This window comes from Eretmochelys imbricata, chromosome 7 (genome assembly GCF_965152235.1).
Source record: "Eretmochelys imbricata isolate rEreImb1 chromosome 7, rEreImb1.hap1, whole genome shotgun sequence".
Taxonomy (NCBI): Eukaryota; Metazoa; Chordata; order Testudines; family Cheloniidae; genus Eretmochelys; species Eretmochelys imbricata.
Window position 1 is genome coordinate 94,088,564 of NC_135578.1, and position 22,623 is coordinate 94,111,186.

General features: G+C 41.2%; 1 protein-coding gene across 3 annotated transcripts in view; it reads right to left on the minus strand.

The window, feature by feature from the left end:
• Positions 1-651: 651 nt before the first annotated feature.
• Positions 652-22,623, minus strand: part of KIF11 (kinesin family member 11) — a 32,678-nt gene continuing 10,706 nt past the window's right edge. For 2 of the 3 annotated variants that reach the window (XM_077822585.1, XM_077822584.1), the window contains exons 3-23: positions 21,782-21,914; positions 21,552-21,649; positions 21,393-21,471; positions 20,802-20,987; positions 20,594-20,718; positions 19,223-19,313; positions 17,525-17,767; positions 17,280-17,375; positions 16,473-16,561; positions 15,005-15,092; positions 13,211-13,399; positions 11,373-11,580; positions 9,735-9,907; positions 9,137-9,259; positions 8,170-8,328; positions 7,548-7,687; positions 5,668-5,947; positions 4,294-4,516; positions 3,899-4,050; positions 3,408-3,524; positions 652-1,039 (exon numbers count right to left, since the gene is read on the minus strand). In XM_077822585.1, coding sequence (XP_077678711.1) covers positions 914-1,039; positions 3,408-3,524; positions 3,899-4,050; positions 4,294-4,516; positions 5,668-5,947; positions 7,548-7,687; positions 8,170-8,328; positions 9,137-9,259; positions 9,735-9,907; positions 11,373-11,580; positions 13,211-13,399; positions 15,005-15,092; positions 16,473-16,561; positions 17,280-17,375; positions 17,525-17,767; positions 19,223-19,313; positions 20,594-20,718; positions 20,802-20,987; positions 21,393-21,471; positions 21,552-21,649; positions 21,782-21,784 — 2,988 coding nt within the window. In that variant the 5' untranslated portion in view covers positions 21,785-21,914 and the 3' untranslated portion in view covers positions 652-913. Of the gene's footprint in view, positions 1,040-3,407; positions 3,525-3,898; positions 4,051-4,293; positions 4,517-5,667; positions 5,948-7,547; positions 7,688-8,169; positions 8,329-9,136; positions 9,260-9,734; positions 9,908-11,372; positions 11,581-13,210; positions 13,400-15,004; positions 15,093-16,472; positions 16,562-17,279; positions 17,376-17,524; positions 17,768-19,222; positions 19,314-20,593; positions 20,719-20,801; positions 20,988-21,392; positions 21,472-21,551; positions 21,650-21,781; positions 21,915-22,623 lie in introns of those variants that run through there. The other variant, XM_077822587.1, reaches the window with a different exon arrangement.

The window sequence follows — 22,623 nt, forward strand, 5'->3', positions numbered from 1 at the left end:
TCAATGGGTACTACTCCCAAGAGTCAAAAAATGGTGGTTGTAACATTAGGGGGCCAGGCTGCAGCAGGAAAAGCAGATATAGCTCAGGAGAGTTTGGATATTTGACTTTGGCACAGTATTGTCTGAACATTCATTATACCTTTCAGTTAGTGTTGTTGACCATAAAAACTAATAAGCCATGCCCAGTCCACTGCACCATTTTGCTTCATATTAAAGGATGAACAATCCTGCATGAGCAGAAGATCTCTTATAGTGTGATTTCTAGTACTTTGGCTAGACTAGTGTATTTGTTTTGGCTTTTTGATCTGGTAATCTTTTAAATTTTACAAGTTTGTTAATATGGGGAATGCTTATTTGTAGCAGTGCTGCAGATTCTGATGGGCTTCTTTGAAGTATCCACTTATATAATAAAGACAGTACTTTGACACCAGTCTACTACATAGCAACAGGAGACAGACTGAGGCAGGTATAAAAGCAGAATGCCAATATTTACAGTCAATTAAAATAAAAATAAAAAAAATGTAGAAGTGACCTATTTGGAAAGCTTGTCCCCATCTGCCCATGTTGTTTTAAATCTGTTGGTTGTATTGGTTTGTAAGAAAGGGAAAATGGCTAGAGAAAGGCTCATTAGCATTATAAGCTTTAGATTTTAAAAGTCTTTATTTAACATACAGAGCCATAATTTGAAGTTTTAAAAGTCTGTAAATGCCATATAACTAAATTATAGCATATGCTATGTAACTAAGTTACAGTGTATAAAAACAATTCAGACAAAAAGGCAGGACAACTTCCTAGAAAATTTGATTTTGCAACAATATATCACTATATACAGCACCTGAAAATGGTTGAGAAAACAGACTGAACAGAAGATCAGAGGTAAGTTTTACAAATGCAATGGTCTGCATTAAATATCTTAGTTCAGTGCTTTTAAAGGAAGCTTAGACTTGGGAAGAGATTGTTCTGTTGTCTCCTCCATCTTGGACCTCTCCAAGATGCTTGTAGATTTGTTCTCTTTATCCTTTTTTACACTCTTTTTGTGCTGCAGGGTTTAAAAAAGTACCCAGTTAGTATTACACCTTTACACACAATGCTAAAGAATGCAACATTACCCTCCATTTTCTGGTTGCCACATAATTCTGCACACAATACTCAAAGCATAAAAAATTATACAGGACAATTTTCTCAAGACATATGTTAAGATTTATTCTTGAGGACACAAGAGAGTCTTACGAGCCTAAGGCATTAAGATTTTCTCCTTAAGATCAAAAAGAAGATACCTCAAGGAATTCCTGTATGTGCCTAAGAACTGATTTGTTGGAAGTCATTTCTTTAAAGATAGTTCTTACCATAATTAATGAAAGGGCACCCTTAGCTATAGTGAGACAAGTTTATAAACAGCACACTTTTATTGCTAATGAAAGCAAACCAACAATTACTATTCCATCAAAAAGAAAAGTCTAAAAGGTTGTGCAGTTAGATTTAAATCTGATTCTTGTATGCAAGTTTAGAGGTACCCTTTAGGCTTCTGATAAATTACCAGTTATTCCTGAGGGAATTCTGTGTCACTGTGTACGCACAGAATTCATGTCCCCCGCAAAAAATATGTTCTGCCGCAGAGGCACTAAAGTTACGCTGTTTGTCCACCAGTGGCTGCTGTGGTGCCAGAACAGAGAGCAGCAGGCCATAGCATCTAGCAGCAGATAGGGAGGAGGAGAGGCTGCATTCCTCACAGCGCCCTCCCTGTGGGGCCAGGTGAGGAGATATGGGGGGGGAGTGAAGCAGCACAGACAGAGCGGGGCACACAGGGCTGCATGGGAGTGAGGGTGCAGTGCCACATGGGGATGGGGGGACTGAGTGGGGGTGCAAGGTCTCCTGGGGATAAGGAGGGGGGGGTGCAGGGACACAAGGGGACAGAGACAGATATGCCCGACTGAATGGGAGAGGCTAGGAGTCAGTCTGGATCTGCATTGGAAAGGCTCCCCAACTCCCTGATCCCTCCCCACAGAACACACTTCTTCCACCCATACCCAACAACCCTCTAGGTTCACTCCCAGACTCCTTCCCACCAATTACTTCCCTCCCCCTCAGCTCCTCCATTACCCCAGACTCCCCTAAGCTTTTGCATGGCTTCTGAGGGATGCAGGAAATATGTTTCTGTATTGCAGTTTAAATGAATTATTCAAAAGTTCTGTATTAATATGCCCAGTAAGGATCTATTTGTCAAAAAACATTTACTGAATCTTTTTTGTTGTCTGGATTGTTACAGACATACTTGCTGAGAAGTATTTTGAAATAAATTACCAAAATAATTGAAAGTAGTGTGATTAATTTGTGTTATTTTGACAAATAAAATACGCAGAATTTTAAAGTATCGTGTGCAGAATTTTTACATTTTTGGTGCAGAATTCCTCAAGGAATAACCAGTTTAACCCTTTGTGTTTCATATAGGCCCAAACAAGGTGAAGCAAACATGTACTATCAGGTGTTTAAGGATACACTAAACAAATCCTCAGAACATTTGATCTCCCTCACTGAAACAAATATTGATATAGCAGTCCACATGGACAGCCTAGAAGATTGCCTGTTTAGTTTCCAAGTCACATTGGAGAGGTTATGTTCAGCAGGACAAGTATTTAATCCCTGGAGTGCTGCAGTGATTCATGACCAGATACTTCTTTTGCTAGAGTCAGTTAAGAGGTTTTTGCAACTCTCAAACCGCACCCTCCTCCAAGGACCGCAACATCTTAAAAGAGATCCTATAACTAGACAGTACAAAGCCTTTGAAAGCAGTCCGCCCTTTAACTATCCAAAACAGGGCTTTGGAGTGGAGCCCGGAGCTGGAGCAGCAGGTTTTTGCCTGGAGCTGGAGCAGAGCCGGAGCACAGCTCCAAAGCCCTGATCCAAAAGGGATTATGGGTGAAATTAGAGCAACTCTGAATACTTTACCAAGAAGAGCCCACGGGCTAACACTAGTCAATAAATAAAAAGAAACAACAAAACAAAGTTTACCAGTTCCCTCCCCAGTGGAGTTGGGAGTACTAATCTGTTGCAAAGCCATTATGGTAGATGTTCTATATCTAATCTAATGCTGCGCTGTCTCATGTTAAAATACATGAGTTGATGTTCCCCTGTGCCGGCTTCAGTTTTAAGAAAAACTTACTTTCAGCTGAGTTTGATGAAAAAACTCAATTTAAGGGGGGAATTTATTGGATGCTTCTTTAAATTAAGATATATTAAGTCTCAAATTGATATTCTGAAGGACTAAGTCTAGTCACAAACCTACACTGACAATGTTACACAAGTGCTATTAAAAGGCATGTCATTTAACTACTTCTGACCCTATTATAGAAGGGGCACCATGCTTCCTGGTCAAATCCAAATCTGTCTGCAACATTTGTGGAAATTACCTGGAAAAAGGGAATACCACTATTTTTTTGACAGCACACACTTGTGTCCAGGGAAGATTTATCACTGAAGATACTTTCGTTAAATTCCTGCACCACCTCTTCTTCCTCCAATGAGTCCTAAAAACAGAAATGGCCAGTTTACATGAATGGCTAAATTCATAAGGGATTTACAATCATTTGATTACGTCCCTAAAATATATGGTACAATCTTTTGAGATATTTATAGATCTTTACATGCACAACTATCACGCAAAAAAGACCGTTTAAACATTAGACTTGGTTTAATCCCATCCTGTGCATTTCCTGAGCTTTGCATGGACACTCACATTGTAACTGACGAGTGCAATGCAGAATGTAAAAGCTTCCAGAACTCTGTGTTTACAGAGTTGAACTGAAACACCTTTAAAGTGTTGCACTAACTGTTCAATCCCATATCTTCTGAATGAGTGGTTACAAAATGGAGCCTTATATTTATACCATCTCACGTTTACCTGATCCACATGCTCTACCACCTTTGCTGCACTATTTAATGTAGCCATGAGTTCTGGTTGCTGTCGTCTCAATTGCTCAAGCAGCAGGTCACGAGGTTCTGTTCTCACAAGAGTCACTGGATACAAGTAGTCTTTTCTCTGTGGAGTTGTCCCTTTAATGAAGTTGATGTAAAAATGAATGGAATTATTAAACACTTCCATCTTCCACTTCAGTTACATCTCAGATTTCATATTAAATGAAATATAAGAAGCATTCTTTGAAGACACTCTTGTCCATATTAAAAAAATCCACGACTATCAATCACTTCATGTTCCCATTAGTTTTAGCTTATGAATTCTGTACTCAAGTAGCTTGCTGTGAGATCATTCCCCTTCCCATCCCCCACTGTGAATACCTGTTGGGATATCCACTTTAAGTTCCTCCTGCAGGAAGGCATTAACCTGAGTCAATCCATACTGTGCTTCCTCATGGAGTATCAGTTTCTGCTCCAGGAACATCTCCTTATCATTTTGAATCTGGTCAAGGAGGCTATTCAGTGACCTCTCTTCAGCAGTTTTCTGTCTGTTAATCTGGTCTGTGACTTCAGCAACCGATGCATTACAGCTTTCATTTGCATTCTGAAAGACAGAACACCAAATTAACAATAAAATTAAGGCTAAGGTTTCTTGCCTAACTGGTGGCGCAAAATCAGTTACATTTCAGGTTGTGTCACTAAACTTAAATGTGACCTCAAATTGAAGAGTTTGGCCATGCTAATTTATATTCATTTTGAGAGCAGTATTTAGAATAGTCCATTGCTTGGAACGTACATGCTATCCTTTGGGAACAGATGCCAATAGCTAGTCATAGGAACACAGACATTGCCATGCTGGATCAGACCACTGGTTTTTCAGATTCAGGATCAAGTCTTGAAAAGTAAATAGTACTAAATGCTTCAAAGAAAGATGCAAATAATTGCATATTGGACAATTGTAGGATAAAACACCTGCAAAGGGCTAGGAAGAAAGTTTACATTTTAGAAAGCATTTTTAGCCCTTAAGGTTGTAAAGAAAGTCTTCCAGACATGAAGACACCTGGTATGCATAGACAGTGTTTTCTTCCTGAGTCTTCAGACAGCCTGAAACATTTAGCTGTGAATTTACTCATTGGGGTGTTAATTCTGAAGTCTAGTGACACTTTAAAAGTCAGTATTAAACTAGCTCACTATTTATTTTATCAGAGGCATGGGAAAGGATTGGGAGTGAAATCCATGGATGGGAGAGTTGTTACAGGGAAGGAAAAAACAGATGGGGAAAAGAAGAATGGGGAAGGAAGAAAAATAAAGGACCAGAAATAGCAGTAACCCTGAAGGGGAACATTTTCCCCACTGACTCATGCCAAATCTAACAACGATAATTAAAAGGTTAGCTACCACTTGAAAGCCATATTCTACACTTGATCACTATGCAAACCCTCCCACTGGCAGGTCCAGGGTTTGGGGAGAAGCATCTCTCCCTGTCACTGCCCTGAGCACTGCTTAATAAGCAGCTGCATGACTGTGCAGCTTAGAGGGAACTTAGGTGGTTAATATCACGTATCAAAAGATTGGGTACATGATGTTACAGGAAACGAGAGGCAAGCCAACCTCTATCCTGATCAGGAGGCCCGTAGCGTAACAATAGTACTGTAGAATGATATACAGATGACTTTGGATTTGTATCTACACATATTCTACTTTCTGGTCCTCTCCACTGAGAACTTTTCATTACACTATGAAGTTATCAGTTACCCTCTGCAAACATTGAAGTTGTTCCAGCTCACTGCTGAAGGAGGATATCTGTTGATCAGTAAGGCAGTCAATCTTAGTGTTTGCAGATTCAACCCATTCATCTGTCTCCTGACACACTGTGGTGAGAGTTCTGCGAAGTTGTTCACAGCATTCAGTGGACTCCTTCAGCAACTTTTCGTCTTCCCTGTTTAGCTTCCTGATCTCTCGTGAGAACTTATCCAAAGATGCAATGTATTTGTTGTGGTGGGAAGTTGTACAACTGACTAGGTCTGTAGTTTGCCTGCATGAACAACAGATTCATAATATAGATCAGAGGATTTGGAAATGCAGATTTAAAAACATTATGCATTTAATATGATTTGACGACAGCAGCAGTGACAGTCTAATTTCAAAGTAAACCAGATCCAATCTTATTATAATAAGATGACACTGGAATGCTTTCTATTTAAGCTATTTATGCAGTAAAGTTTTCCCTAACCACAATCTAGTGCAGTGGTCACCAACCGGTCAGTCCTAGAGGATCTCCCAGTCAATTGTGATCTCTGGTGGTGCAGTGGGGCTGCCACTAAGGCAGGCTCCCTGCCTGCCCTGGCCCCACGCCACTCCTGGAAGTGGCCAGTGCAGCCCTATGGTCTCCCTCCATCCGCTGCTCCTGCCTGCAAGCACCACCCCCGCAGCTCTCATTGGCCAGGAACGGGGAGCTGTGGCCAAAGGGAGCTGCGGGGTGGTGCTTGCAGAGAGGGGCAGCGCGCAGAACTATGTGCCCCCGCCCCCTCCCAGGAGCCACAGGGGCTCGTTGGCCCCTTCTGGGAGCAGCGTGGGGCCGGGGTAGGCAGGGAGCCTGCCTTAGTGGCAACCACATTGTGCCGCCGACCGGTAGCCGCTGGAGGTAAGAGCTGCCTGGCGGGAGGCTGCACCCCATATCCCCTCCTGCATGCCAAGCCCCAGCCCTGAGCCCCCTCCCAGAGCCAGCATTCCATACCTCCTTGTGCACCCCAAGCCCCAGCCCTGAACCCCCCTGCACCCAAACACTCTGCCCCAGCACTGAGCCCCCTCCCAGAGCTTGCACCCCTCACCTCCTCCTGCACCCCAACCCCCTGCCCCAGGCTCAGCCCAGAGCCCTCTCCCACACTGCGCACCCTTCAGCCCCAGCCCAGAGCCCGCACCCAACCTGTGAAAGTGAGTGAGGGTGTAGGAGAGTGAGCAATGGGGCAGGGGGGAATGGAGTGAGCGGGACGGGCCCTTGGGGAAGGGGCGAGGTAGATCCTGGATGTAAAAAGGTTGGAGACCACTGATCTAGTATTACTGCGGGATTTAATAAGTTATTATATTCATTTTGGCCAAGATTTTCCAAGTGACTAAGGACTGTGGGTGTCCACTTGACAAGTCTTATAAGGACCTCAGTTTTCAGAAGGTACCAAGCACTCTCCCTAGGAAAATCAGATCTTTCCCAAGGGTCTCAAGTTGGGCCCCTATAAGTCACTAGCCACTAGTTCATTCGGTGAGCTCATTTTTCAAGTGATAGATTAATTTACTACTCATATAAACTAATTTGCCTGCAGAACTGAGTGTAAGCATGCAGCAGTAATCAGGGAGCCATGCCCAGACATATCTGATGACCACTCACAAATGTATAGTTCCTGAAAAAAACGGAACCTCTTGATTGCAAGATGCATAAAAGTCTCAACTTTGAGCAGAAGTTAGGTCCAAATATCCTCATATGTTGAGGAAATCTGAATCAGGATCTGAATTTTGTGGCAGGACCCACCTCTAACAGGTGGGACTTGTCCAAAAGAATTTACTGCACGGTAATCTACATTTGTGGTAATAATCTATGTAAGACAATGTTGTAAGTATATGAAAAACAATATATTTCTTACAGATGGACATTTTCCTGGGCAACAGCAATAGTGGTCTTCAAGTTTCCACCCTTTTTAGATACACCACTTAAATTCTGCTGAGTTTCCTGAACCAACAAATTCAGCTGGCTTTGAAAAGAAGCCATGAGTTGGGTTGTGCCCTATTAAGAAAAATGCAGAGTTATACACCAGACGGGGTGTTACCTGCCTCAAAGCCATTAGCACTTTCAACATTAATAAATTAAATGTAATAGACTCCTTATGGAAGGTATTATATAGCACACCAAAAAGTAGAATATATTTTAAAGCCATAACCACCAGTTGTGCTAAGAAAGATGTAAGCAATGGATTCACTTAGATTTTGGAGTGCGTTGTGAGCAACAGTTTAGCAACAGCTATAGGTCACTCCAGGAGCAGACGTGATATTTCCACTTCCCCCACAAAGCTAGAGAAAGCATCACAACTGAGGCTGATTAACAGAAATAGGACAAGCAAATTAAATGAATGGGAAACAATGGTCCTAGTACTGACTGATGAACCAAGTATGAAGATCTACTACAGATGAGTTTAAGTCAAGCCAGGTGAAAAACACTAGGTACAAAATGCTTAATTCCATCTTCTTGTTCTAAGAAAAGGGTGATACCTCTGTAAGTGCCAGCTTTGCCAGCTCTGCTTCTTCCTTTAAACTCTCACAGTCATTCTGAAGTTGAGCCAGAACACTGGCTATATCTTCCTGTAATTTATTCAGAGCGAGACAGTGTTTTGTAAAGAAGGTGTTTGTTTCCTCTTTATGTCCTTCCATCTTTAGAGGGAAATAAATTACATGAAGGTTAGATAAGGAAGCCATGAATTATGGTAGTTAAAGTGGAAGTTTTCATAAACCCAGTGCCATGACCGTACACTGGTTATACCTATACAGAATCTCTATACCCTGAAGAGCTTGCAGTTTAAAGGCACTACTGAATAAAGTATGGTGGACAACCGTATGACAGTTGTTGCAGGTAGGCTTTGCAGAAGTTTGAAATTAAAGAAGGGAGGTTGGTATATTAGGCAAGAGGCTGTTCTAAACATAAGGAATGGTGTGAAAGAGCACAGTAGAATGAGGACAAAAGAGGAGATGCTTGGGCAGGACAACAGCAAAATGCACTAGAATTCTTCAAAAGTTAGAACATAAACTACACACTGAGGAAGATAGCAAGCCAGTATTAGATGCTCTAGACAGGGGAGATGCGGTCAGAACAAATGAAGAAGAGCATTTTGGATAAACTGCAGGCAAAATAAATGAGAGGGGGAGGTTTAAGCAGTGGTCCTTTCTTTTATCTAAAACCTTGAGGAGCCAAACTTTGACATTTGGACAATTGAGATTGTACTGATGAGGGGAATACATGAGCACACAAATGAAGAGGTCACTAATGGAAAAGAAGATCTGGAAGTCAGAGAGGTAACAGATGAACCCATGGGGCGGAGTATGCAGATAGGCAAGGCCAGATCAAAGATGGAGACTGAGATGAGAACCCTGGAAGAGTTATTGAGAAAGTGGTCAGTAAGCTAAGTGAACTAGAAGAGCACAGCAAGAAGTCTGTGTGAAAGTAAAATATCCATGCATTTACCTTTTCTGCCACAGCTGAGTAGGTCTTGATGTTATTCTGAAACTGGCTGTTTACTCCCAATACAAATTCTACCATAGGCACCAGACTACTTAACGCTCTTTCCATTCCAGATTTATGCTCTTCCTAGAAAGGATGGTGGGGAAAAAAAATTAAATACCAGACAGCTCCTCAGTTCAAGTCTGCAAGAGATTATTCAGACTCATTTGAATATATTCAGGGCCCTGTGTGTTCTGCAATTGCAAAATTTGCTCCAGAATCTCCCTTGCCGTAGAATTGTGCTCCAGAATCTCAACGATCATTAGAAAAAAAAGTTTCCAGACCTTCTGTTTGGGAAGATAGCCTTGAACATGTGAACAGAATATAAGCCAATACCAACCTACTTCTAAAAAGCCTGCAACAATGACCCAGGTGTGACTGCCCCCCATCATCTTACTTCAAGCTTTATAGATTCAGTAACCATGCAACTGAGGGCTCTGAGACAGCTACTGAATTGAAAGTTATTTTTATTAAATTGACTAGACCAAGTTTATGGAGGCCCTTTAAGAGTAGGAAAGATCCATATCCCCAAAATAACTCAAGAGCATCTAGATTAACTAACCATCAATCTCTTCAACTCAGCTTTATTTTTTACTGATTGAGTCTCCTGTTCTAGTATTTTTTCAGAAACCCAAGAAGTTTCAGCAGACAGCATTTCCACAACAGAGGCAAAAGATGAAGATACAGCTGATGCAATAACATTAGTGGTTGAAGAGCTGGCAGACAGAAGGTCACCTACAAAGGTAAACAGAACATTACAAACTTTGTAAAGTTTCCCCAAGAGTCCTACACCATCAGAGGTTAAGGGTTCATGTTAGGATACGCTAATAATGTGGTACTAGGACGACCCATCACTCTCACAGATCTTGGGAGACAGGCCAGTCCTTGCTTACAGACAGCCCCCCAACCTGAAGCAAATACTCACCAGCAACCACACACCACACAACAAAAACAAAAAGAATAGGAGTACTTGTGGTACCTTAGAGACTAACAAATTTATTTGAGCATGCTCAGGGATCGAATAATAAATTTGTTAGTCTCTAAGGTTCCACAAGTACTCTTTCTTTTTGCGGACACAGACTAACATGGCTGCTACTCTGAAACAACAAAAACACTAACCCAGGAACCTATCCTTGCAACAAAGCTCGTTGCCAACTGTGTCCACATATCTATTCAAGGGACACCATCATAGGGCCTAATCACATCAGCCACAATATCAGAGGCTCGTTCACCTGCACATTTACCAATGTGATCATGTGCCATCATGTGCCAGCAATGTCCCTCTGCCATGTACATTGGCCAAATCGGACAGTCTCTACGTAAAAGAATAAATGGACACAAATCAGACGTCAAGAATTATAACATTAAAAAACCAGTTGCAGAACACTTCATCTCTCTGGTCACTTGATTACAGACCTAAAAGTGGCAATTCTTCAACAAAAAAACTTCAAAAACAGACTCCAACGAGAGACTGCTGAATTGGAATTAATTTGCAAACTGGACACCATTACATTCAGCTTGAATAAAGACTGGGAGTGGATGTGTCATTACACAAAGTAAAACTATTTCCCCATGTTTATTCCCCCCGCCACTGTTCCTCACACGTTCTTGTCAACTGCTGGAAATGGCCCACCTTGATCATCACTACAAAAGGTTTTTTTTTTCTCTCTCCTGCTGGTAAGAGCTCACCCTACCTGATCACTCTCATTACAGTGTATATGGTAACACCCATTGTTTCATGTTCTCTGTGTATATACAATCTCCCCACCCTATTTTCCACTGCATGCATCCGATGAAGTGAGCTGTAGCTCATAAAGCTTATGCTCAAATAAATTTGTTAGTCTCTAAGGTGCCACAAGTACTCCTTTTCTTTTTGTGAATACAGACTAACATGGCTGCTACTCTGAAACCTAGGATAAGAACAGTTTGCCCTGGCCAAAAACAGTACCTCTCATCAGTCACAAGTGTTGCCCACAACACAGCAAACTGAAGCGGACGTTTGGGCATAACCTTTACTATACGGGTATGACTGCTCAACTTGGACTACCATTGGTGTGACAAAATTCAGCTCTAGTATTTTAGGTAAAGCCTGGTCCTTATGTCATGCCATATCAATTTTAGGAAAATCTTTGGTATTTCTGCTGCACAGAGTTCATGTTAGCAGTCAGAAGATAGACTGATATAAATTTGTTACACTTACCAACTAAATTAGTGTAAGATTCTATCATTTGTTGCTGTTTCAAACTGTTCTCATTAACAGAATCTTGTATTTTGCTAAACAGAGCATTCATGTGTCCTGCAAATCTCTGCTGGACTTCTGCATTGTGTTGATCAACTACTTTTTTACGATCTAGTTTTGCATGGAGACCAGACACATCTTTTGTTGTTTCTTCAACCGTACTAAGCAACTAAAAAAAAAAGTTACAATGTCAATCTTCAGATGAACCACCTTCAGCCTCAAAACATAACCGAAGGGTGTACTATAGTCTTTGTTTAACTTAGATGACGAAAACTTAAACATATTGTTTACAGTAGGAGTTGCATCCCTAGAGAAGGGAAGCCAAGAGTTTACATTAACATGCTTAGTATATCACTACAGTTAATTTCTTAATCCTTGTATAAATTATGATCAGGTGCTCAGGCATTCAGAAAATTGCACACAAGACATTGTTTACTCTTACCAACTTCGAGAAGAGACACACCAAGGCGTTAACATCCCAGCAACCAATGTCCCCAAAATAGGACAATTGGAAGTGAAGGAGCATGGTGGCATCCCCTCTCTGAAGTGTAAATACATGGATGACTAGGACTCTGACATTTAGGTGGTTTCCCACTACTTTTGCAGTGAATAATATAGAATTTGACAATGTATTTTGCCTGCCAATTACTCCTGAGGGCATTCTGCGCCAAAAACGTAAAAATTCTGCACCAAAAAACCCAAAAATTCTGCACACAATATTTTAACATTCTGCAAATTTTATTTGTCAAATAAATGTGGAGGCTCCACCACGGCATCGGGGAGCACAGGCCACTGGCTGCACAGAGGTGGGAGATCACTGTGCAGCTTCCCCCTTCCGGACATGAACTCAGCGGTGAGGCTGCACCCAACCCTGACACAGAGCAAGGACCAGACCTGCCCCAGAAATACCCCAGGGCCCTGCCTCTCTGTGCCAGGTGCAGCAAGTGTGGGCAGGTAGGCTCAGCAAGGCAGGATCCAAGTGTGGAGGAGCATAGTGTGGGGGGATCCAGGTGTGGATTGAGAGGGCTCTGTGTGTGGCAATCTGGATGCGGGCAACTCAATTGGGGATCTGGATGCACAGGGACTTGTTGGGGGGTTCTGGGTGTAACGGTAATGAGACTCAGCAGGGGGGTCCAAGTGAAGGTGGTTGGGGATCATCAGGGTGGGGTCTAGATGCTGTGGGAGTGGGGCTCGGTGGGGATACAGGTGCAGCTGGTTGAGGCTCGGTGGGGGGGGGGATCCAAATGTGGGTGGCTCATCAGGGTGGTCCAGGTGCAGGAGGAGTGGGGCTCATCGGGGCGGGGTGGGGGTGAGGCTCAGCAGGAGGGTCTGAGTATGTGGGCGTCTGGATGCATGGCGGTTGGGCTGATGGGGGAGCAGCTCCCTGTACAGGGATCCCTCCCCCTGAAGCGGAGGTGCGATGGGTGCAGGAAGTTGCCATGTAGAATAAGCATTTGCTGGTTCACTGCATCTGGGGTGATGCAGACTGGACGACACTGGAGCTCAGAGCTTTTAGGGCAGGATGACTTTGAGGAAGGCAGCATGCTGGTTAGTGAATAGTCAACTATCAAACTGTCACAAACAAACTTGTCATCTCAAGTGATGTCCCCTCCCCATCACTGTGGAGTGGGTCAGTTCATAAGTCTGTTCCAGTTTTCAGTTTTAAGATCAGCTTGCAAGATACTGTACCAGTACAGTTTTCACAAGTCATTCCCTTAAAAATTAGGCATATTATCAATAGAATTGCTCAGAGAGTATGGGAAGTTACACTTGCAATTAGTTATCAGAAATGCAATAACCTTGCTAGCTGTGCCATGAAGCTTTTCTTCAGTGTTCTCCAAAGCTGAAGCCACATATTCTTCCTCCTCAAGATGAATCTTGGTTTCTTGCAAGTTTTTCTGAGTGTCTTCCAGTTCTCTTGCCGTGATCTGCAGATCCGTTTTGCATTGTTCAAGTTCATTTTTATTAGCCATGAACAGCTCAGTGACCTAAAGTGCAATTGAAATAATGCAGTTAATGAGGAGATACTGCTTTTCAGAAATCTGAAGAGCAATTTAGTCATACTTCCAAATCATATATTCATTAGGAAGAATATCTTCTCCCCCAACAATGTGACTTATGCCAAATTATCAGATGACTGGTCAATTACAAATGAAGCCTCAGTTCTAAGCAGTATGTTTGATATTTGAGACCTTGTACACTAAACTTGAATATGTCTCAAAACAAGTACCAATGACTTTTCTCCAGAACAAGAAAACATGATTAATCACAAGGAAAAGTTCTGCAGAATAATTACATCCACTTAGGGTTCTCCCATTAAAATCAGCCTAACCAAATACCTGGAGGAAAAAGATTCAATTAATATTACTTAATTTAGCTAAAGGCAAGACTTGTAACATCAACATTTGATAGCTTTGTAGTTCCAAATCTTGGAAAATAATGTTTCTTATTCTCAGATTTAGCCTATTGTACATGTGCAATGAAAAGTCACCTTTTCTCACATAAACGCTGAAAAGTAAATGCTAATCCATCCAGAAAAGAACATTTTAAGAGTCCAATTTTTTGTTGAAAGTCCATCAGAGCAATTTTAAGCTAAGGCAAGCTTAAGAACCAAGTGTAATATTGCATTATGCTGTTATAAGTTACCAAAGTGAAAAGCCACTCTTATTAAGGAGTTAGGCATTGGGTTTCCCTTTCAAACAATTATTTTTGATTAGGAGGTTTGAAGTTTAGCTTCAGCTTCACAAACTGACTAAGCACACTCTGACTAAGCTCCCTAAAGTACCATTGGTATAAAAACAGCCTTTGTTTAGAGCTGGTCACAAAATGCCAGTTTGCCGGAACCAAAGTGTATTGCAAAATTGAGACTGGTTAGACGAACTTTTGTTGAATCTCAGACAGTGCTCCATCAGAACCCTGTTGGCCAGGCAGGTTTTCTTTAGGAAACTTGTCTGGCTCCCTTCCAACTCACCTGGGCTTCAAGGGACCACAGCTATAGGGCAACCCCACCTTGCCAGGGCTTCCAGAATCTAGGATCCCAGCTATACACCAGGGAGCCATAAGAAATCTGACTTGACTGGGGTTCTCAGAACTTCCAGGCTACAAAACATTCAGTCAGGAGCCTGGAGGTCCTGGGATAGGCTGCCAGGATATGTGCTCCAGAGCAGCCCTGGGAGCTCCTTGGCAGTGGCAAAACTGACAAGAATGTCAATTTCATTCAGCAGCTACTAGGCTATTCTGTTTCAGAAACACCATGCATTTGCTTTTGAAATAATTTTCCCTCCGGTTTGTCAAAATTATAGAAAAAACTGGTTTAGGTCCAAATTGGAAACCAAGTTTTGAAATCTCAATTTCTTGCAAACAAGAAATCCTGAGCTTCAGACAACTCTACCTTTGTTCTTTTCTGATTGAACACATTCAATTATGCAAGAACTACAATCATCATCAGAAAAATTTAGATTTTCAAGATGTAAACTCACAGTGATAGGTTTGGAGTTTCTAAAAATATCACAACATCAAGCTCCTCCCTTTGATCTAGTTGTCCCCCCGAACTTCTTGTTTGCAGACGAGTATTGTTAAAAGACTTCACTTACTCTTTTCACTTCTTCCTCCATGGCACTAATTTTATCAATATACTCTGCAATTTGTTCCTCTTGAACTGTCACTTTTCCATTAAGAGCTCTAAAACAATAAGTGTAACATGATTGATTTAATAGTTACCTAATGCTTCTCATGCTGCATGGTTATTTTAATGGTACTTTTATCCTAGTTTCCATATAAACTTTAGAATCATACCACTGGAAGGGACCTCGAGAGGGCATCTAGTCCAGTCCCCTGCACTCATGGCAGGGCTAAGTATTAAGACCATCCATGACAGCTGTTTGTCTAATCTGCTTTTAAAAATCTCCAATGATAGAGATTACACAAATGTTCCTAGGGGATTTATTCTAGTGCTTAACCACCCTGATAGTTAGGAAGTTTTTCCTAAAGTCCCACCTAAACTGCCCTTGCTGCAGTTTAAGCCCATTGCTTCTTGTCCTCTCCTTAGATGTTAAGGAAAATAATTTTTCGCCCTCTTCCTTGTATCAACTTTTATGTACTTGAAAACTGTTATGTCCCCTCTCAGTCTTCTCTTCTCCAGACTAAACAAAACCAATTTTTTCAATCTTTCCTGATAGGTCGTATTTTCTAGACCTTTAATCATTTTTGTTGTTCTTCTCTGGACTTTCTCCAGTTTGTCCACATCTTTCCTCAAATGTGGCACCCAGAACTGGACACAATGCTCCAGCTGAGGCCTAATCAGTGTGGAGTAGAGTGGAAGAATTACTTCTCATGTCTTGCTTACAACAGTCCTGCTAATACATCCATAATAAGTATTATTCATTCAAATGCAACAAAGATTGATGCCAGTTTGATTTAGACAGTATAATGTACATGAAGAACCTTGTGTTTCTTCCTTCAGATGCATTATTTATTGACCAATGGACTCACAGGTATTCTGAGGCAGATAAGAGTTTAGAGCAGAAGTCCCCAAACTGTGAGGCATGCCCCCAGTAGGTGGGCGCAGAGAAACGTTTGAGGGTCTGGGCCAGCCTCTATGGGGGGTGAGGAGGAAGCACCACCCAGCCCCCACCTGCGCCCAGCCACAGCCCTGGCTCCTGGCCCCACCCCCCATCTCCACACCTGCCCCTAGCCTCAGCTCCGCACCTGCCCCCAGCCACAGCTCCATTCCTGAAGCCGAGGCTGGGAGCAGAGCCACATCCAGCCATGGGCCCGGCTGCTAGCCTCCACTGTGGCCCAGCCTTGGCTCTGCTCTGCTCCCGGCCCCAGCCTTGGCTGCGTTCCCAACCCCACCCCCACCCTCCGCCCTTGGGGCACAGACAGGGGTAAGCGGGGGTGGGGTTGCAACCCTGAAAAGTTTGGGAGACTACTGGTTTAGAGAGACTGACTTTGTACTAGCTGCAGTTCTTACAGGTACAAATGCTCCTATAAATTATGTTACATTTGAGGATGTGGTTGCTATGCTTGACACACCAGGTTTTGCAATAGTCAAGGACTCACTCATAGTTTTCAGCAGAAATGTAGATTCCATTTTTCTCTCGTGCAACAGCAAGATCTCGTTTCAGGCGTTCAATCTCCTCTGTATATTCCTGTAACAAAAATGATCTGTAAAAGACCGAAGATTCCAGTTTGATAAATTACATCTCTACTTTGATTTTGAGTTAGCAGGTGGCTGTGACGCTGTAAGATGTTACACATGCCCTTAAGAAAAATTTTATAAGAAAGGTAAAATAATGTTTTAAGTGTTAGTACTTTTAGTTTCACATCTTGAAAGCAGTTACAGCATTGCAGAACTTCTCATTAAATACATTTGATTAGGTGTAAAGCGACAGTGCTCAACAGTAAAATTTAACTAGGCAGTGTCTAACATCTTCAAATAATCACCTATAAAGTTCCCTTACTAAGGGTCAGTTTTATCTGACATGCTGTTGTTTGTCAAACCTTACTGACTTATCTACCATATGAGACACTGGGATGCTTGTGTTTGAGTTGAGGCACCTATTGTGTTAATATTTTGCCAGATTTTAGTTGCTACCATCTGATAGTTCAGCTGTCTAAGCCTCCTTGTGAACAGGTATCCACATCAAAAGCTGTAACCAGTACTCTGATTGGCAATTTCAGCAAAAGGGCCAAAAACTGAATCAGTAGGGAGATTCAATCCTTAAGACTGAACACCCCACTCATCATTAAAGAGGTGCCTACAGGACAGGATGAAATGGTAACCATGCTAATTCTCAGCAATTTGGCTGACCTGACAGAAATAAATTTAAATAGCCTTCAATTTGTGAAAGCATACTGGACAGTTACCTTAATGAGAGCTCTTTTTGTCAGCTTCTGGTTTACTTCAGGCTTATTCATGATATTCTTTGCTCTATGTGCATATTCTAGAGTGCTCAAAGTTTCCTGTATAAAAGTACAAAGACAGACACATGACCTCTAGATGAAGGTTTAAGATTTTAATACTTCATCTGAACTTTTGTATAATTTACAGACTGCTGGAATAAGTGTCCCACTAACAACAATGTAGGATGGATCAGCTTGCAAGTCTTTACCTCAAGATTTACAGATGCAGGAGAAACTGTGGCAATTATAGATGTTTTTGTACGTCCTCCAAGAGAATCTTGCAGGATTCTAGTGAGTTTAGATTCCCTGTATGGAATATGCGGAGCTCTTTCTACAAGAGCAGTAATAACTCTCCCCAGAGTAAGCAGAGACTGATTGATATTTCCAGCTTCACGAGCTCTTTTGTCAACTGCTCCAGAACGACCAATGTTTTCACTTCCTGCAAGATCAACCTGAAAGGAGAAAAAAAATGAAAACTGTAACTTACTGCCATGAGAGTGCAAAAGGCAGACAACTCCTATCTTATAAAGCTGAAGATAAAGAATGATTCCCAAAATATTAATATGCCACCATGCACACAAACCTAGCTTTCCTAAGACTTAGGAGTGTTTATTGTATATTCTGCTCAATGGCTTCATAAAAACATAACAGCTGCCATACTGGGTCAGACCAATGGCCCATCTTTCTCCACCAGTGGCCTGTACCAGGCCTTTAGGGTGGCAATTATGAATAGGGAATTTATGGAGTGATCCACCCCATTTCCCACTCCTGGCTTCTGATAATCACAGATTTAGGATCACCCCAAGTATGGGGTTGTGTCCCGACCATCTTAGCTAATAGCCCTTGTTGGACGCATCCCCCAAAAAAGAACTGGATAATTCATGAACCCAGTTACACTTTTGGCAACCACAACATCCCACAGCAGTGAGTTTCACAGGTTAATTGTGCATTGTATTAAAAACAAAAACAAACAAACAACCCCCCCCAAAACAAAACAAAAAACTTCCCCTTGTTTGTACTGTAAATTTGTATTATAAATTTTGCCTATAAATTTAATCAGGTAACCTGTTTTTTTAATTCTATGAAATACACCTCAATCTGTTGCTTGGTTACAGGCCCATGCAATCCAATCTGGTAAACCTGGTTCCCCTAGGCTACAGACAGCAGAGCTGTCCTATAGTGCTTCCATTTGAAAAGAAGACCATCCAGATTAATGACTCCAGATTGCTCTCTATTGTTAGTCCTCTGCTGGGTGCAAGTATTTCTCCTGACACGTGCTGGAATACCAGTCCAAGATGAAGGCACAGATATTTACAGTCAAAATAGCATTCACAAAACAAACTGAATTTGGTATTGCTACATACAGACATATACTAATCAGTCACACCCACCAATTATTTATGCAGGACACAAAAATGCATGGTCTAACAGCATAGGGCCAGATTTTTAAGAAGGTACAGACACACCTAGTAGGATGTTCAAAAGCATTTAAGGCTATGTCTAGACTGCATACCTTGCAGTGGAACAGCTGTGTTACTACAGCAGTGCTGCTATAAGGTATGCAGTGTAGCTTCTCTTTGCAGGCAGGAGAGAGCTATCCTGCCAGCAAAATAAAACCACCCTCAACAAGGGGCAGTAGACCATCTCCCACTGAAAGCACTATCCACATTGGTGCTTTTTGTCATTAAAACTTTTGTCGGTCAGGGGTTGTTTCGCGCCTCTCACCACCTCTGACCGACAAAAGTATTAACAACAAAAGTGCAGCGTAGACATAGCTTAAGCGCCTCTCCTGTGAATTAATGTCAGCTGTTCAGTTGAGACAATGAGGCAAAACTTTTTCTTCTTCTAGTTTGTTATTCTAGGATTGTCACCTTCATAGAACTCTGGAGTTTAATGCAGATACTTACCAAGTTTAGTTTCCCAATTTTAACAAGCTCTTCTCCATCTATTGTAGTTTCTTTCATGTGTATGGTGACTGAAAACACAGAGTGTGAACGACTGCAAAATAAGTCAGTCAGTTTAAAACAGACATCCCAATAAAACCAACTGTTCTTCTTTTTGCAAGACAATCACTGATAAAGTGCTACTGTTGTCAGTGGACTTGTACCAGGGATAAGTTTGGCCCACTGATTTTTTTTTTTTTAAATAGATGGGCACTTTTCTAATACATCATCTTATTTTACTAAGCACGCTTCTAAATAGGCACTTTACAAATAAGATCCTCTGAAAAGCACTCATATACTAAAACATAGAAGGGGCAGTGTCAGAAAATTCAGCCCAATGTTTAGGTTTCAGGAAAAAAATTTATGAAGACATTAGAGCAATAAACTCTACAAATATTTTTACACACTCAACTTATGGAAACTTTAAAAAAAGAAAATGAACATGCCCTGTTGTGTTTGTAACCAATGCACTAGGTACACACAGGTACAGTACAGGAGAATCTGAAAAGTATTTTTATTGTCCAAGCTATGTAAATACAAGCAAGCAGTATTCAGGAATAAAAATTTAAAATTCAGTTTTTATCTAAGACATTAGTAGAGCTTAGGACTTATTTTTAGCTTGACAAAAAGAAAAGGAGTACTTGTGGCACCTTAGAGACTAACAAATTTATTTGAGCAGAAGCTTTTGTGAGTTACAGCTCACTTTAGCTTGACAGTATCCCATTTACAAGTCTCACCACCAGTGTGACATTGGTAAGGGATATGCAATAAACACTGAATGCACCACAAATATGCAGACGCTTCTGACTGAGAACATGTAGATTTCACAATGCATAGAAACACACAAGCAGAACAAAAATTATACTCCTACAAACCAGTTGGAACTATGGGAAATTTAGATATAAAGTAATGATCCTGATGCCCTTAGACTTAGAGCAGATTGATATTCTTACAAAGTAGCAGCAGCCAAACAAGATCAGAATATCTTGCATCTCTGGACATCATGAGTGAGTGAGGAGGCCTCGTCTAGAAACAGCCCCTCAAAAAGAGCTGCTTCCAGGCATATGACCCCGCAGGCATTTTGTCTGCCTGTGTCTAGCAAAAGCAGAATGCTTCCAGGTGTGCCTGTGTTGTGCTGTACTCTCCAAATTTTGCAGGATGATAGAGGTGTGACTTACAAAGCCACAGTAGAGCCCTAATCTTGAGAGCCTAAACTAATATGAGGACCACAAGCTCAAGCTGGGTTCAGTGTAATTTCAAAATCTTTGACTGTTTTGGTCACACCAGGTTTGTTACATCAAAAATATTAAATCTTATAAGAGGAAAGTTTTGTACCTAGAGTATGCATTCATGTAAGTAGCTGCAGTTGTTCTTTTCGCTGCTCCTCTTTCCAAAATCTGATACACTTCATCCTTGTTGTGCACAGTTATTTCTTCCAATCCTTTGATAATCACACCCCTCTGTCAAGACGGGATTTTATGTTACACATCTTTATTTAGTCATTCCAAGAGCCCCACTTAAGTTTTAGAATTCAGATTTGTACCTTGTTACGGGGATCATCAAACATTTGCAGTCTCTCCCCTACATCAGGGGACGGATTCAAAAGATCAAAAAGCTCCTCGTTGTAGATTTCCAACAGGGAGACTTTCACAGAAAATTCCGTACCATTGTCTGAAAGTTTTTCAAATATTTGATGCAGTGTACGGGGGATTATACCAGCAAGTGGATCCTATAATTGAAGCACAGATGAGTTTATTAAATACCAGTGCCAAGAAAAGACCAAAGGGACGGTGGGAATAAAGAGGAGAATTAAGTTTAGGGAAATCAACATAACTTGTTTTAAAGATTAGAGTCTGACACAAATAGACCATTTTTCATAGGATAATTTTCAGAGCTTGCAGATAGGTTTGAAACAAAATCAGGTTTATCTAAGAGAATATTTATAATTTTAAAAAAAGATGGTTAATGGTAAACTCTTAATGTTAGAGTAGGTGAGTGTGAAATGAGAGCTTTAGAGTACTTGCAAAAGACCAATTCCAACCAAATTTTCATTAGCTACAGCTAAGTCTTCTACAATATACTTGCATTGAATTACAATTCAGCTAACGAGGTTTTAATAGGAGGTCAGATTTACCTCTTCCCATGTATATTCTTCATTAGGTGATCTCTCCCCTTCCATTGTGAAGGTTTTTCCTGTACCAGTTTGGCCATAACTGTGTGGCAGAATTTGAAGATTAAAAGTATATACTTGAAACTGAAGTTACATGTTAAGAAAGTAGTTTGGGGCACTTACGCAAACACGGTACAGTTGTATCCCATAATAACTTCATCCAAAATAGGACAGACAACATTCCGGTACACCTCAATTTGTTTTGCTTGAGCTCCGAAGACCTGTTGAGGCAAAGTCAGTAGATCACATTTAGCTACACTCTGATGTGTTTCACCAGCTGAGGTTAGCACATATTTCAATTCCATGACTGATTATTTAGAAATCTAGAAATCAGTGACTCAAAGAACAGTTACCATATCAAATGTGTAAGTCTTCCTTGCTGTTTTATCAGTTACTCCTCCAGTACGGACGCTAACTTCCTTTCTTGCATGGTCACAATCTACAACAGCATGGGCGTTTGCTTTGCGCTCCGACACATTAAAGGGCCTAAAAGACAAGATTTAAGAATACATTTCTCTCATCGGCAAGGATATGAATCAGGTTTGGCTAAGTGGTGCTTGTATTTTGGTTTAAAAATCCAAAAGCAGCATAGTGCTTATGCAGTATAAACCACAAAATGTATTTGCTTAATCTAGGGGAAGTTTCCTCCATTTATCTTCAAACCACTAAAGAGTGCATTTGATGGATATTTGGCATGTTTGCAGCTATTCTGCTGTTTGTGCATGCATTTTCAACAAGTTTATTGCCTCTAGAACACAGGAGACACACATACAATAGGTTTCAGAGTAACAGTCGTGTTAGTCTGTATTCGCAAAAAGAAAAGGAGTACTTGTGGCACCTTAGAGACTAACGAATTTATTTGAGCATGAGCTTTCGTGAGCTACAGCTCACTTCATCAGATGCATACCGTGGAAACTGCAGCAGACTCCTAATTTATTTGAGCATGAGCTTTCGTGAGCTACAGCTCGAGTCTGCTGCAGTTTCCACGGTATGCATCTGATGAAGTGAGCTGTAGCTCACGAAAGCTCATGCTCAAATAAATTCGTTAGTCTCTAAGGTGCCACAAGTACTCCTTTTCTTTTTACACATACAATAACGAATGTGAACTAAAAAGTGCAGTTTTATTTAGACTTGTCAGTTTATCTAACAATATGCCAAATTATATTTCACTAAGGGTTAAATATACTGCATAATT